The 14109-nt window shown below is 42.6% G+C and overlaps 1 protein-coding gene across 1 annotated transcript in view; it reads right to left on the bottom strand.

Annotated features, from left to right (window-relative positions):
* The window catches only part of LOC147677796 (ATP-binding cassette sub-family C member 12-like), a 1047046-nt gene that overhangs the window by 352268 nt on the left and 680669 nt on the right, over positions 1–14109 (bottom strand). The window contains exons 19-20 of the mRNA XM_086945450.1: positions 9524–9613; positions 4427–4530 (exon numbers count right to left, since the gene is read on the bottom strand). Of these exons, the coding sequence (XP_086801576.1) occupies positions 4427–4530; positions 9524–9613 (194 nt within the window). The remainder of the gene's footprint in view (positions 1–4426; positions 4531–9523; positions 9614–14109) is intronic.

Below are 14109 nucleotides of genomic sequence, written 5' to 3'. Positions count from 1 at the left end.
GAAGGCTGGAGGTGCTCCGGGGTTCTTGGAGTCCTTTCAGGTTTCAGGACAACACAGCAGCAGCAATTGTCGAGACCGGGGAGCAGCAGGCAGGGTTTGGCACCTTTTTCTTCTGCAGCAGGAATCCATTTCTCAAACTGCATGTCTTCTCTGTTCTGAACTTTTCATGTCTGCTGAATCTGATGTTCAGATCTTGGGATGCGACCTAAATACTGAATTTAGGGGTGTTACAAGGGGAGACAGGTAGTACCCAATGGGCTACCTACTTACAGGGTGTCTACACCCTCTAGTGATCACTTCCTGTGGGAAGATGCACTATCCTAGCCCTGATAGGAGGTTTTTGCACCATCCCAAGATGGTGGAATTTCAGGATAGGGGTTCACATTGCCTGCCCTGCGCTAGGGGTGGTGTAGGCTAAGTGGGGACCCTCCTTCTAATCTAAATAATTTTCCCACCTTTATTACCAACAAAAGTAGAAGAGGAAAAGGGCTTGGCCTCCCCCACTATCTGGAGGTTCCTGGGTTGGATTTCAAAGGTGGCATTGCCTTTGACGCTTCCTGCCCAGGAAGGCCATCCTGTCCTGGAGGAGGTGTGAGGCACCTCAACCCAAAACATGCTTTGTCTCTGTCCTCTGAGAGCAGTGGCTGTCACCCCACGAGGTCAGAAAGATTTCTGGTATTAGCAGATTGGAGAAAATATGTCCGGAGCCACACCATTGCTTGGTAGGGTTTTTGGGGACCCTCTATAAAGGTCTCCTGTCTGAATGTATTAATAACCCTCACACTGGCATCAGGGGAGATTTATTAAGATAAGATGTTTGGTACCAAACACCTTAGAAATCAGTGAAGCCATCCTGGAGTTAGGACACTCGTGTTGACAGTATCCAGCCCATGTACTCTTTATTGCTTCCCTGTGCCCTTACAACATCTCAGGATGGACTGGACAGTTCAAGGGCATATCTGTGCATGTTGATATCTCCACACATAGAATATAGTGCACCCTGCCTTAGGGCTAACGACCTGCAGTAGGGGTGACTTACCTATATGCCATGCAGTGTATGGGATGCATGCCACACAGGGCTGTGTGCCATGGGGACTCTTCAGATTTCTCTGCAGCAAGACACGCAGCCTGCATTGGCAGAGTGCTTACCCTTGGTGAGGGGTCCCTGGGGTGGCACAACCAATGCTGCAGCCACAGAGGCCCCTCTTCATTATCCATGCTCTGGGTCCTAGGGTTACCTCTTACTAGGGACTTACAGGGGTAACTGAAGTTGTGCCAATCGTGGTACAGTTTTTGGGAAAGAGATCTGGCCCTGAGATCTGCTTAGCAGGTACCCAGTGCACTTACAGTTCGAAATTACATCAGACAGAAAGTGGGGGCTAACCATGTCAAAAGAGGCACACACATTTATAAAGAACACATTCAAAGAGAAATACCCAGTTAAACAACTGCATTATGGTTGAGGCTCAAATGAGCAAAATCTTTGAAATTTCACAGTAATTGTATGCAAAGAACACAACATATTACAGACTCATGTCACCTGGAAAGTTTAACTTTTTGCTTGCTAATTCGATTCCAGAGATATTTGCAAAATGGTGTGCTGTGCATGTGGGCACCATTCTTTGGGGAGACTTAAAGGGACAAAAATGGAACTGGAGCTTCATCTCTGGCAAGAAGAGGGCCAGATGAGGCATCATAGATTCACTGGGAGGAGCATGAGCATCAAGGCACACTCAGTTCTTCTGACGGTTACAGTCAGTCAGTCAGTCAATCCACTTTATTTGATTACTTAACATCATAAAAGTACAAAAAACAAAACATAAACATAGACAATACTACAAATCTTTAAATATATCATTAAAAATACATAGGCGGTAGTACAATTCATTATGGAAACTTAACACATATTCAGATACCTTAAACTAGAATTAGGCAATAGCTAATAGCTAGTACCTTTGGATGAACTCATCCTCAAAGTTCTCTTGTTCTTAATCCTCACTGCTGCTGCCAAAAAGGATGCAAATAAACTTTCATCAGGGTTACACAGAGCTTGAAGAAAAACTAGTGCTGGTCTAGCCTGAGTGAAACTCCTTCCTCTCAGTATATAACAGATATTTTCTGTGAATATTGGTGAAAAAGTCGCAAAAGATCATAAAATGTAATGTGTCCTGGGGCGAGAAATCATCACATTGGCAAGGATCAGCATCTTCAGGTTTACACCATCCATGATAATCTCCCAATGTTAGATGGATCAAATTAAAACGGAGCCTCGTTAGAAGCCAGCGATGGTACGACTTATTAACAATTAACAGATAAGGTTCAGTGTTAATAAATGTTTATAACATGTATTGGAACCTAACTAAGGGGGTCATTAGGATTGCAGTGATTCCGCATCCTCCGGGCCGGCGGAAGCCAACGCCGGCCCGGAGGATGCGGAATCACCGCAGCAGTGCCTCCACAGACCCCTCGCCAGATTAGGATGGCTGGGGGGTCATGGGCGGACAGGAAAACCGTCCACCGCTTTTCCGCTGCGGTCGCCTTCCGACCGTGGCGGAAAAGCTTTAATATGGTGGTGGTGTCTATCAGACACCGCCAGCCATATTACGATGGGGCAGGAAACATGCTTTTCCACGGCGGCTTTTCCGCCGTGAAAAAGCATGTGGTCTTTCCAGTTTGGGGGCCCATTGCGCACCCCCAGGGTGTCAGGAGGTGGGGGTGCACATTGGAGGTACCTATGGTACCCCCCAGCATTTACATGAACAAAGCGGCAGGCACGGCGCGGTGCCTGCCGCTTTGTGCATGTAAATGCAATACATGCATTTTTAACCTTGCGGCGGGTGCTGCTTCAAGCAGCACCAGCCGCAAGGTTAAAGGTAAGGGATGTGACAGCCAGGGTGGCGGTCACATCCTAATTTGCATGGAGGGACCGCCGCTGCCCAGGCGGACGGTCCCTCTACCTCGGGGGTGGCGGACGGACGCAGGTCCGTCCGCCATCCTAATGACCCCCTAAGGGTTTACATAACTCCTGTTCTTCTTGCTCCACCGACAAGAGCTTCTTAAAATTCAATTTTACCCACAAAACGTCCTCCTTCTGAATCTTGTCAGGATCCTCATAGAGCTCTGGCCGTCCTAGTTTAAATAACATACATTTTACGTATGCCACCCGTTTGATTTTTACAGACTTACCCAGTGCTATACAATCTCGTAAGATCAAATGATTCAGGGTTAGTTCGGGGTTCAGCCAAGTTTTGAGCCAGCAAAGCAACGGAGCTGTTCTCAATGTATCAGTGGCATAACCCATCCCTAACTCGTGATGTATAGCATACGATGGGGTCTATGTGGGACGGACATAAGACTCCTTAAAAATGTGTTTTCCGCTATCTGGATGCCAGCCTGATCTTTATATCCCCATATGGCAGATCCATAGGCCGCACTAGCCAAACACTTGGCTTTATAGACCTTTAGGATAGCCTCTATCGGTCTGGCCCCCAGACGCAGCGCAAATCCTAACAGGGATGAGGAAGCTCGTATAACTGCATTCTTTTTGGCTTTTTGTTGTTGGACCCAGGATGACCTGTCATCAAAAAGAACTCCCAAATAAGTAAAGGAGGACACAGAAGAAACCTCCAAACCATTACAATAAAAAGTCTTTCTAGGTTGATGACCTATTGTCATGGAGTGCGACTTTCCATTGTTCACAATCAGATCCAGTGAGATCATAAATGCCCCCAAAGCATCTAAGAGCCGTTGTAGGCCTACTGCCATACGGGCCAAAAGAACTGCGTCGTCCTCTAAAAGGAGGACAGGGACTGAGCACCCTCCCACTCGTGGAATGTCCAATGCAGCCTCTACTAGCAATTTGTCCAGATCATTCACATAAAGAGTGTAGAGCAGGGGTGCCAAGATGCACCCCTGACGTACGCCCCTGTCCGATTTAAAAGATCTGGTACAGTCGCCAGCTTTGGATAGCCTCAGAGGCTCTGACGGTTATAGGACTTCCTTAATGGACACCAAATTGAGGGAGCAGTAGAGCTTTATCCTAACGATTCAGAGCACTGAATGTTAAGGAGCTGAATAATAGCAAATGGAAATGTGGTTATGCTATCAACAAGCATTAAGACGCACAATGTGTCACAGGTCTGATTTAATGGAAATATGGCACAAATCTTCAAAGCATTAATTTATCATCACAATAAAATGTTCTGTCTATAGCCAATCATCCACATTTGATAGGACAATATTCAGAACAATAAGTAGAACAATATTCAAATGCTTATCTATTTACTGCTAAAAGTAGGTAAGATTTTCCTGAACAATCTAACACGTGGCACCATCATTTAAACAACTGATGCTCATAGTACCTTATTAAACTTTGCATACAATCAAAAATATAAAGAGACATGTACTCGTAATTCTTCAAACTTACCCCTGCACCCTGTCCTATCCAATAGCTTAACCACCAATTGCTGAAGGCAGATACACCAATCATTAACATGAATAGTATGATAATTATTATTGCCACTATGTATCCTACAAAATAAATATATTTGTATTAGTAACACAGTGAAACTTTCTGCTTAAAATGAAAAATACATTGCTTTTAAATCTTTCTGATCATTTATTTTGATACAGGTAGCTCGTAATTCATATTGATGGCTAGGGTGAAGTAGGGTTTGAACAGAAATAAAATTCACAATAACATATCATTTTAATACAATAAAAATACTGCCTTGAATCTTTGATTCCGACTTCATTCCAGATGAAAAATAAATGGTTACTTTTGTTGAAGCATAGCATTTAAAGTAAATATTTCTTTACTTGCCAGAGCAGCACCATAATGTAAATTATTCAATCAGAAATGAAGCAGCCATGCCTGTCAAAGCACAATGACTGGTACGATGGTAAGAGGCCTGTGTGTGACATGGTGGAGAACAAACCCACTCTGTACATGGTATGTAATTGCATACTCCTCAAAGTGTTAGTGTTAGTGATGTGGCAAGCAATGCTTGCTGACTGAGGACAAATATTTTGGCATAAAAGAGCTCAGATTCCCACTGTGCAGGGCATTACGATGCAAATTAGCATGGTGCACAACACAAGCTCTGATACTAATTGTATTTTTTGCATGTCTCCTAAGAATTGCCACTAACTGGAAGGAATACATTGATTGGAAATGCCAGAAAGGAAAATCCATGTCCATCCTGGCTCAATTCCTGAGTGAAAGAGGGAAGTGTTATAGAAGTGACTTGAAATCTACTTTGACTAAGTCTATACTCGATTTTGCCTTAAGAGGCAGTCCAATTAAACCTAAGCAGTTTTAGAAGATACTAGACACCAACTCTCTGCATGGTATCTGTCTTGAATTGAAAAAAACACTTGTGAACTTTTTCATTATTTAAAAACAGGATCAAATACTTAGCCCCTGTTTAAAATGTATATGCTTTAGAGTCTCAGACCTGGTTGCACTTATATTTTGCATTCCAAATTTGGTGCCAAATAGGCTTCATGTGACAGAATGTTATATGCAGGTACTCTATCCAGCAAAACCAAAATAAAAACTTTTTTAGCCACCATTTATCAGTAGAGAAGATGACACCATTGTGTTTTCCATCATCCAGCTGCAGAGTAAGTGACAGCACTAGATTTTCTTTCACCCGTTGTCACACAATGTGACATTGCTTTCTGCCTTTTCCAACTTTTTAGGGCATCCCTTCCCTAAGCATCTCCAACAAAGGCCGGACACAGACCAGTGTATCAGCTGCATGGGACTGTTGGGGCCAGGAAGGGCCTTGGGACAGAACCTCTGCTCGACTGAAACTTACAAGGTAGAATATAGTGATGTGCCTCGCCCAGCACCGCAAATGGCAATCCCCACAATCACACCCAGATGTAGATGACCCATACCCTCACAAAGCATTTAAAAAAGGCATAGACCAAATCTTGTATACACACCCCTTACTCCCACACATCCTGAAACTACAAAAAATACATTCTAACCCATGCTATCAGTGCCTGCTTATTATTACTTCATGTACCAGACATCCTCACCTATCACAAGCTTCATCGCAGAAAAATGGTTCACATCCACATCTTATGACATCCTAGACGTCATTCTTTCCACAGGCCACAGTCATCTATAGTAAGGGGGGCACATATAAGATTGGAGGAAGCCTCACTGTCATCCTGAAGTCTTCCTAGTCCTGCACCCTAAGAAAGCAAATAACACCTAACTCCATGGAGCAGCTGACATGCCATTTCCTGATCTCTGCAACTCAGCCCACCACCTTCCTTCTTATTTAGAGGACTCCCAGGAAGAACAAGGGCTTCATTGATGAATTCTCAGATTTCCTCACCACCTCATCCATCTGACATGCCCACACCACCCAGGTGGGAGACTTCAAGTCCCAGACAACAAAATCTAAAAAATAAAAAACCTAGGCCCTCTTTAACCTCATTGATATATGGTACAACGTGTCAAAAACCAAACACACTCTAAATGCCACATCCTTGAACTCCTCTGCTCAACATCACCAATAAATCCGTGCTAACCCCCCATACCTGTGGATTGGACTGACCATTTTTTCATCCTTATCTCCATGCTTATCATCCTACCACGGTCAACACAAAAGAGAAGACCAATCCTTCAGTTCCTTCAGACTTCTCCACAGACAACCTAATGCTTGAACTCATCCTTCAACCTATCAACTTCATATCTGATGCCAACACCCTTGCAAACAACTGCAACATTTTTGTGGACATCAATTTTAACATCCATGCCCCAATAACAACATGCCAAAGCCTTCAACGCCCTGGTACTCCAAAAATTTTTGCTAATAATAAATAATCCATCAGCAGACAGTAAAGAAAATGTAAACAAAACATAGCTCTCAAGGACCTCTTGATACTGCACTCCTACTCTCCAACACCATCAATGAAGCCACTAACAGCAGCAAAACACTTTCCAGGACATTCAAGCACTACATCAACCTCCTGCCGGGCCCACCTATTCCTCGCTCTACAGAAAAGTGCAAAATGATCAACCCCTTCTTCTGAGAAAAAAACGGATGATCTGATAGCACTTCAATGACACCAACCATGCGTTGTTTCTTATTCGTCCTCAACCTAGCAATATGTCCTCAAACTCACAGACTTTATGCATGTACAGAGCTAGGATGCCTTTTAGTTTTGCTTGTTCTGCAGAAATACAATATAAACACATGCATATCATACATATAGTATCAAAAGGCCTGCTTCAGATAGAATAGACAAGAGTTTGCCTTGGACACACTGGTACAAATAACATTTAACTGCCTTATTTGTATGTTTGCAGATTGGCTCAAACAATTACTGTTCATCCATGGGAAATCAGCCACAATGAATTAGGTGTTTTGCCACTCTTTTTCTAAACCTGAGATATATTAACTCACATTTTGCCCCTAGATCCAGCCACAGTGTCTTGCTGAAAGTATGTTGCTCTCTTCACAAGGGGCATATATCAAAAGAACACCGCCCTAATTCCAATGCTCTTGTGCAAGGCCAAGTTGGATTCAAATGCCCCAGATATAGGCCATGCAGCCTGTATTTCCGAATGTATGTTGCCAATATTTTCATTACAAGTCTAAATGTTTGTCAACGTGTGAGAGCCATCAATTCACCTCGTCTCACTCTCAAGGTAGGCTATATAATTGCGCTTTCTTATATTGCTGGAGCAAAAATGACCAAAACTTCATTCATCACCACCTTCTAGGTAGATCTGGCATCCACTTTCACTAGGAAAATGTTCAATTCCATGTTTCTGAAAGTCTTACTCCTTGCACCCTCTTACACAAAGGGTATACACTAAACTATAGATTAAAGCAAATTTATCATAGTCAAAACTGACAAAAACATAAAAAAATGAAAACAAATAAAGACATCAAAAATGTACTTGTTGACATTACAAAACTAGCTGAGAACCTTACTGGCATAGTGGCCAGGACAGAATACTTCTTTGAAAAGTTGCAGATTTATAGCATAACAGTGATTACAAAGATGATAAATTGTTGATCTTCTGGTGAACTTGGATACAAAAAGAGAAATTAATAGTCTCCAGCTGTTCATGCACTTCTGTAGACATGTGCCTTAATGAAATAATATTTCCTAAAGACCCTCTATTGCTTCTTCACTGTCAAGCAAGTCAAAGCATTAGACAACCAACTAGCATACCGAATATACACAAAAGATACATTGGAATAGATTAACCATTTCATATCCTTCTATTTTGGATAGAGTGTACAAGTTTAAAAAGTTAGCTGAAATTACAGGTCACTGGTCAATAAAACATAGAATGTATATGTACATTTAAGAATCTCTGTCTTAGATAAAAGCAAATGCTTGGGTGGTTAAAGATCTCTCTAAGTGATTCAGCCACATGAAAACATAGGGAGAATGAACAATCTCCATCTATTCAGAATCTCAGAACAGGTTAAAGCTAGGACGAGTACCAAACCTAATTATCGCACCAAAAATGTATTCCAATTTCAACCAAGAATGGAATCGGAATGACTGGCTATTACCCAGACTGCCTCTATATCACCAATACACATTTGATATGTAGTGTTAACTTCAATAGTAGATTAACAGCCCAATGACAGATCTTTGTGGAAACATACAGCCAACATTCACCATTTGCCAACCATAGATAAGATAGACATTACTTTCCTTCTCTCATTTTACCTTGTCCTGGCTCAATCTGACCAGAGGATGCTGTTTAGGTTTTCAGTATGATATATATTATTATCCAACAGTCACTTTTATCCCTTTCTTATAAAACACTCCAGTAATTCTGGGCATCAACAACCTGCCAAACCTATTCTGAAGTACTGTTTTAATTTAAGTGTTGGTTGGTAGAGGCCAGGTCCCCAAAGAGCAACATTTTGGTTTTTATTTGTCTTGCGGAGCAAGGAAGGCAATGGCTGTAGAGTTGTAGATTGTCTGTTCCAAACCCCCACTACCATGACCCTCATCTTTCAGCAGTATACAGTAAAGGTGACAGGCACCTGCCCTACCCACCTTGAAGTACACATATATTGATACAATAGAAGGACCATTCTCAGCAATGCATATGATATTCCCTATCTTATATCTATAGTGTTACTGATTCAATTGAAAACGTGTTATTGTAAAATAAGATGTGATTCTTCTATTATCTGTAGCATCAATCAGATGGAAAGTGGTGGTGGTAATTGGGGTTATGCACCAGATGGGGACAGGAAGAAAGAAGGGTAAAAAATCCCTCAATGGTGTGATATTTGCAGCATATTGAATATTTGAGGAGGATTTTGAAGGGGTTAGCCAAGAATATCACAGTACACTTAAAAAAAGATCACCCAGTCCTTTCCATGACACATAAATACACACTGAATTGGGAAGTGTTTGTATCCCAAAAGGACAATAAACAGATCATTGACTCTAAGGCACACATTTCAGTTACATTTCTCTGAAACTCTATGCGTTAAAATGTCAAGAAACACATATCGCTTACCTCCTGCTGCTTTAATATAATGATGATAGGTCTGCCCTGAAACCGACCCTTCTTGCATTTCTTCTTTTAAAACAAGTTGGTTTTCAAATTCTATGGAATAAATAACAGCATTTGTTACCTTAACGTGGTGCATTATTTCATGTATATTTTGTTTATTATGTCTGTTCATAAACCATATGCACACATGCATTGAATAAAATGCATTCAAACACATGAAAATAATTACCTGTCACATGAAATTATGGCTTTTAAATCTAACTTGGGGTCGTGTTACCTGAGCCTCGTGCACGCCGTGAGGGAAACGACACAAACGCTCTAAAGGCCATCACCTTACCGGGCACTCAGCATATGCCGTGAGGGAAACGGCTCTAGTCCCTACCAGCGGACTCCATTACCCAGCGGCCACAGGGAGGTCGCCGGCCGTGACGCTGGCCACGCGCCCGGAGATGCAATAAGAACAGTGAGCACCTCCTGACCCGCGGGACGCACGCGAGACGTGCCGGGATAAGCCCAGGCAAAGGGCGGGCCCTCTTAGGCCCTCAAAGGCCAGAGGAGGCTGGGCTGGGCCACGGACCTTGGTGTATACCTTAAGGACTTGCCGAGTTAAGTGAGTCCCTTTCATATGTTACTTGAGTAAAGTGCCTGTGATTAACAATATTCATATCCTGATTAGCCTTGCTGAAACTATGTTTATGGGGAAGACAAATAAACCTGCACCTGCCCTTGGAACCATGGATAACTATTTAGTTAAAAAAGTGACCCAAATTAATTCTGAGCGAAGGGCTTCATTGGGTCGAGGGAATCAATGTGACGCACAGGAGGAGTCTTCTCTCCCCATGGGCGACTTGGTTTTAACTGAGAACTTGGATCAAACCAATGGGGTTACTACTACTATAATGGTCGAGGCACAGGTCATTGCTGAATCTAATGATGATGATCGACCTGATTTAACTAATGATATTATAGAAGAGACATTACCTCCCTCTAGGCCAGTTAGATCATGTAGAAAGCCCCAAACAAAAAGGGGGGGTAAGAACAGTAAAAGAAGAATAGAAAAAGGTCACATAGGCCCAAACACTGTCACGAATACAGCTGATCTGCAGGTAGGAAAAACTGCAGATGGTGTAAATTTGGAGCAATTTACCCACCTAATCCACTTGATGGAAGCTAAGATAGAGGGAAAAATTGCAGAGCTGATGAAACCCCTGATCTCTAAATTAGATACCGTGGCCTTAGAAGTGGAGAGATTGGGTGGCATTTTGGCATCACATCTGGCCTCAGCTGCCGCTAGAAGATCTATAGCTGCGGACAAGAGACCAGATGCCGAGGGGCAAGGAGCAGGCAGAGGAACTTTACAGCAAACTAGCCAGCTGACATCTGTAACTAAGCCACTCCCACCTCTGCCTGTCCCTCCAAATACTTGGAATATAAAGACCACTGTAGCCCCAGAAGTAACGCCAGCTCCTACCTATGCAAAGAAAAGTCGTCATGTTAATCTTCCTCCGGACTGCGCACCATATGTGGTTGTTCTTACAAACATTCCCCCTCCTGAGTGTCACTTTAATCAGTACCATGAAGAATCTCATGAATCATTAAAAAATAGAACAGTATCATGGCTGAATAAAAACTGTGGGTTCCCAGTCTAATATGCTGATCAAGTTCTATCAACAAGGAGGGTCAACTGGGTCGGAACTTCCAGGAAGACAATAAAAGGAGACTGTATCATCGTCAACTTCAAGCACCCCCAACATGTTGCTACAGTCTTACTAAGAGCTCTAGTGTATACGGAGAGCAGTATATGTGTACGCCCCCTTGGCTATTTTTATACCCACTTGATTAAAGCCCCACTGAATCCTGGGCCACTCAGACCATTTACTCCTAAGCAGCCGTTGACTTCAAATGGAGTATATCAGTACAATGTTGGTAATCAGTGTGGATATGGGTTCAACATTGTAACACAGAATAGATATGATACACTCTCAGGTTTAGAGTCCTGTGATTGACTTGAGGAATCTGCGGATCAGGGAATTGATAGTTTGGAGGAAGTGGGATGTACAGATATATCCCGTGTAAAAGCAAGGGAGAATAATGTTATCTCATGGAATATTGCGGGCCTAGGTACCAAGATGGAGGACTCCAATTGGATCAAGTTTATTAAGCAGTATCAAATTATATGCCTGCAGGAGACCTGGTCTATTGAATGTAATCATTTTCTTGAAGGGTATAAGGCTTTTTATATCCCTGCAACGGCAACTAATAGGGGCAGACCCAAGGGGGGAATGGTAACATTTATTTCTGTTGCTTTATCTAGCAAAGTTCTTAGAGTGCCAACTTGTAATACTGGTATTATCGGCTTAGTCCTATTGGGGATAACGATATGGCCGGTGTTGTAAATTTTTATAATGCTATTAATCTTTGCTCTGTTCCTAGTCAGATAGTAGCATTGAACGCTTTTATTAGCAGTTCAATGAAGGACTGTTTACATAATCTTTTAATCATGGGGGATTTCCATGTGGGGACCCCCTCATTAAAAGCATTAGGGATCTTCATTGTGCACAGTCCGAGGGTTTCCACCTTGAACATACTATTGAGGGGGAACACCTAAATGATATGCTAAATGATCTGGACTTAACGGCGACAATGGCTCTGATGGACCCTACTGTGTTACTTGAGATACCGACCTTTAAGGGTCACGGGAGGGGAACCTTCATTGACTATGTATTTTTAACATCCTCAATGCAGTCCTTTCTGGATTCCTTTTTTATAGAGGATAGTGAATTTAGTGACCACAACCCACTTACTGTACATATGAGGGGCCCATGGATAGCTGTAGAAGAGTTGAATTATACTTCGGGTAGGGTGACCACGACAGATGGGAGACGGTGACTAAGATGGTCTAAGATCACTCCAGACCTGCTGTACAAAGAGATTAAAGTTGCCTGTGCAGATGAGATTGTGATCTGTACGCAAGATGGCGCACAGCCAGATAATATCCTTAGCGCTTTCCATAATCTAACGGTCAAGGTCTCTAAGCTGTTATCAGCGCCTGCTAAGAAGATAGTGACCGAGGGACCTAAATGGTTTAATCATGAATGCTCAAAAGCAGCCAGAAATTTAAGATTAGCAGTGGCTACTAAACCAAGAATAAAGGCAAATGTTCAATTCTGTCGGAAGAACTATAAAACTACTATCGCTAGACATAAGGATTCACTTAGGAAAGAAGCCTGGGGCGAGATTCTTGATCCTACTACACTACAGAGTAGTTCTAAATTTTGGGCAATAATGAGGAAACCTTTCTTGGCCCAGGTGCAGGGTGACGGCCTAGAATGTCACATAACTAAGGATGACTGGGAAGAACATTTTAAGAAATTGTACTGTCGCCCGTTGGATATGTCCCACAATACCGCCCTGTCAGTCAGTGGTGGCGAGATGACTAGCTTCGACAGAGGTGAGGTTATTAAGGGCATTGTTGGTCTAACAGCCGGGAAAGCCCCAGGGCCTGACGGGATTCCACCGGACCTATTTAAATCCGAACCCAATTTTTGGGCACCTATATTAGAGTCTGTTTTTAATGCTGCAGTGAAAAATGGTTGTCCGCAATCATGGGGTGTTTCTACAATTATCCCGGTTTTCAAGAAGGGGGACAAGGGCAGCCCGCATTGTTACAGACCCATCTCACTAATAGACTCGATGGTTAAAATTGTGGGGAGAATGGTACTGCAGAGACTATCTGAATGGGCAGAGGAAAAAAACATCATGTCCATTGCTCAGTATGGATTCTGTAGCGGTCGTTCTACAATAACCCAGTGCCTGAATATTTTTTTAATACTAAATAAGTACACTGCTGTGAAAAGGGGCACCATCCATCTCGCCTTCATGGACTTGTCATCAGCCATTGACTGTGTCAACAGGGGAAGGCTGTGGCAGTCCATGGGGGAGAAGGGAGTGGATGACGGTCTGGTAGGTTTCTTGGCTGATTTGCATAATAATACCAGAGCTAATGTGAGATACTCCCAAGACCTGCGTGTAACGAACAATTTTAACATAGGAAAGGGTGTTCGCCAAGGATGTATCTTAGCGCCCTTCCTTTTTAATTTTTACATTAATGACCTTGATAACGTGCTTCAGAAAGTTCAGGCAGATTGCCCTAGAGTAGGTAGGCGGGGAATTCCGATTCTACTGTACGCAGATGATGCGGTTTTAATCTCGCGAACGGAAAATGGTTTACAATCTTTGTCAGACGCTTTTAATTTGTTTATGACAGACAGGGATCTTTTGGTGAATAACTCAAAATCATTTGTCATGCAAGTAGGCCAGCCATCAAAAAGAACTTTTAATTTTAAAATTGGAGAAGCTGTAATCCCATTAACAAAGTCGTTTTCTTATCTTGGTGTTCTTTTTGATACCAAACTTAACTGGGCCCCACATCTTGCAAAAAAGAAAGGAGAATTTGTGCGGGTTAATGCTTCCATTTTTAATTTTGCTGCAAAATTGGGGCAAAAACCTATTTGTGCCATGCTGAAACTGTATAATGCGAAATCAATGGCAACTGTTATGTATGGAAGTGAAATCTGGGGGTATCTTGG

This window comes from Lissotriton vulgaris, chromosome 12, assembly GCF_964263255.1.
Source record: "Lissotriton vulgaris chromosome 12, aLisVul1.2, whole genome shotgun sequence".
Classification (NCBI taxonomy): Eukaryota; Metazoa; Chordata; class Amphibia; order Caudata; family Salamandridae; genus Lissotriton; species Lissotriton vulgaris.
Note: the sequence above shows the minus strand (reverse complement) of the source record. Positions and strands in the feature narration are given on the sequence as shown.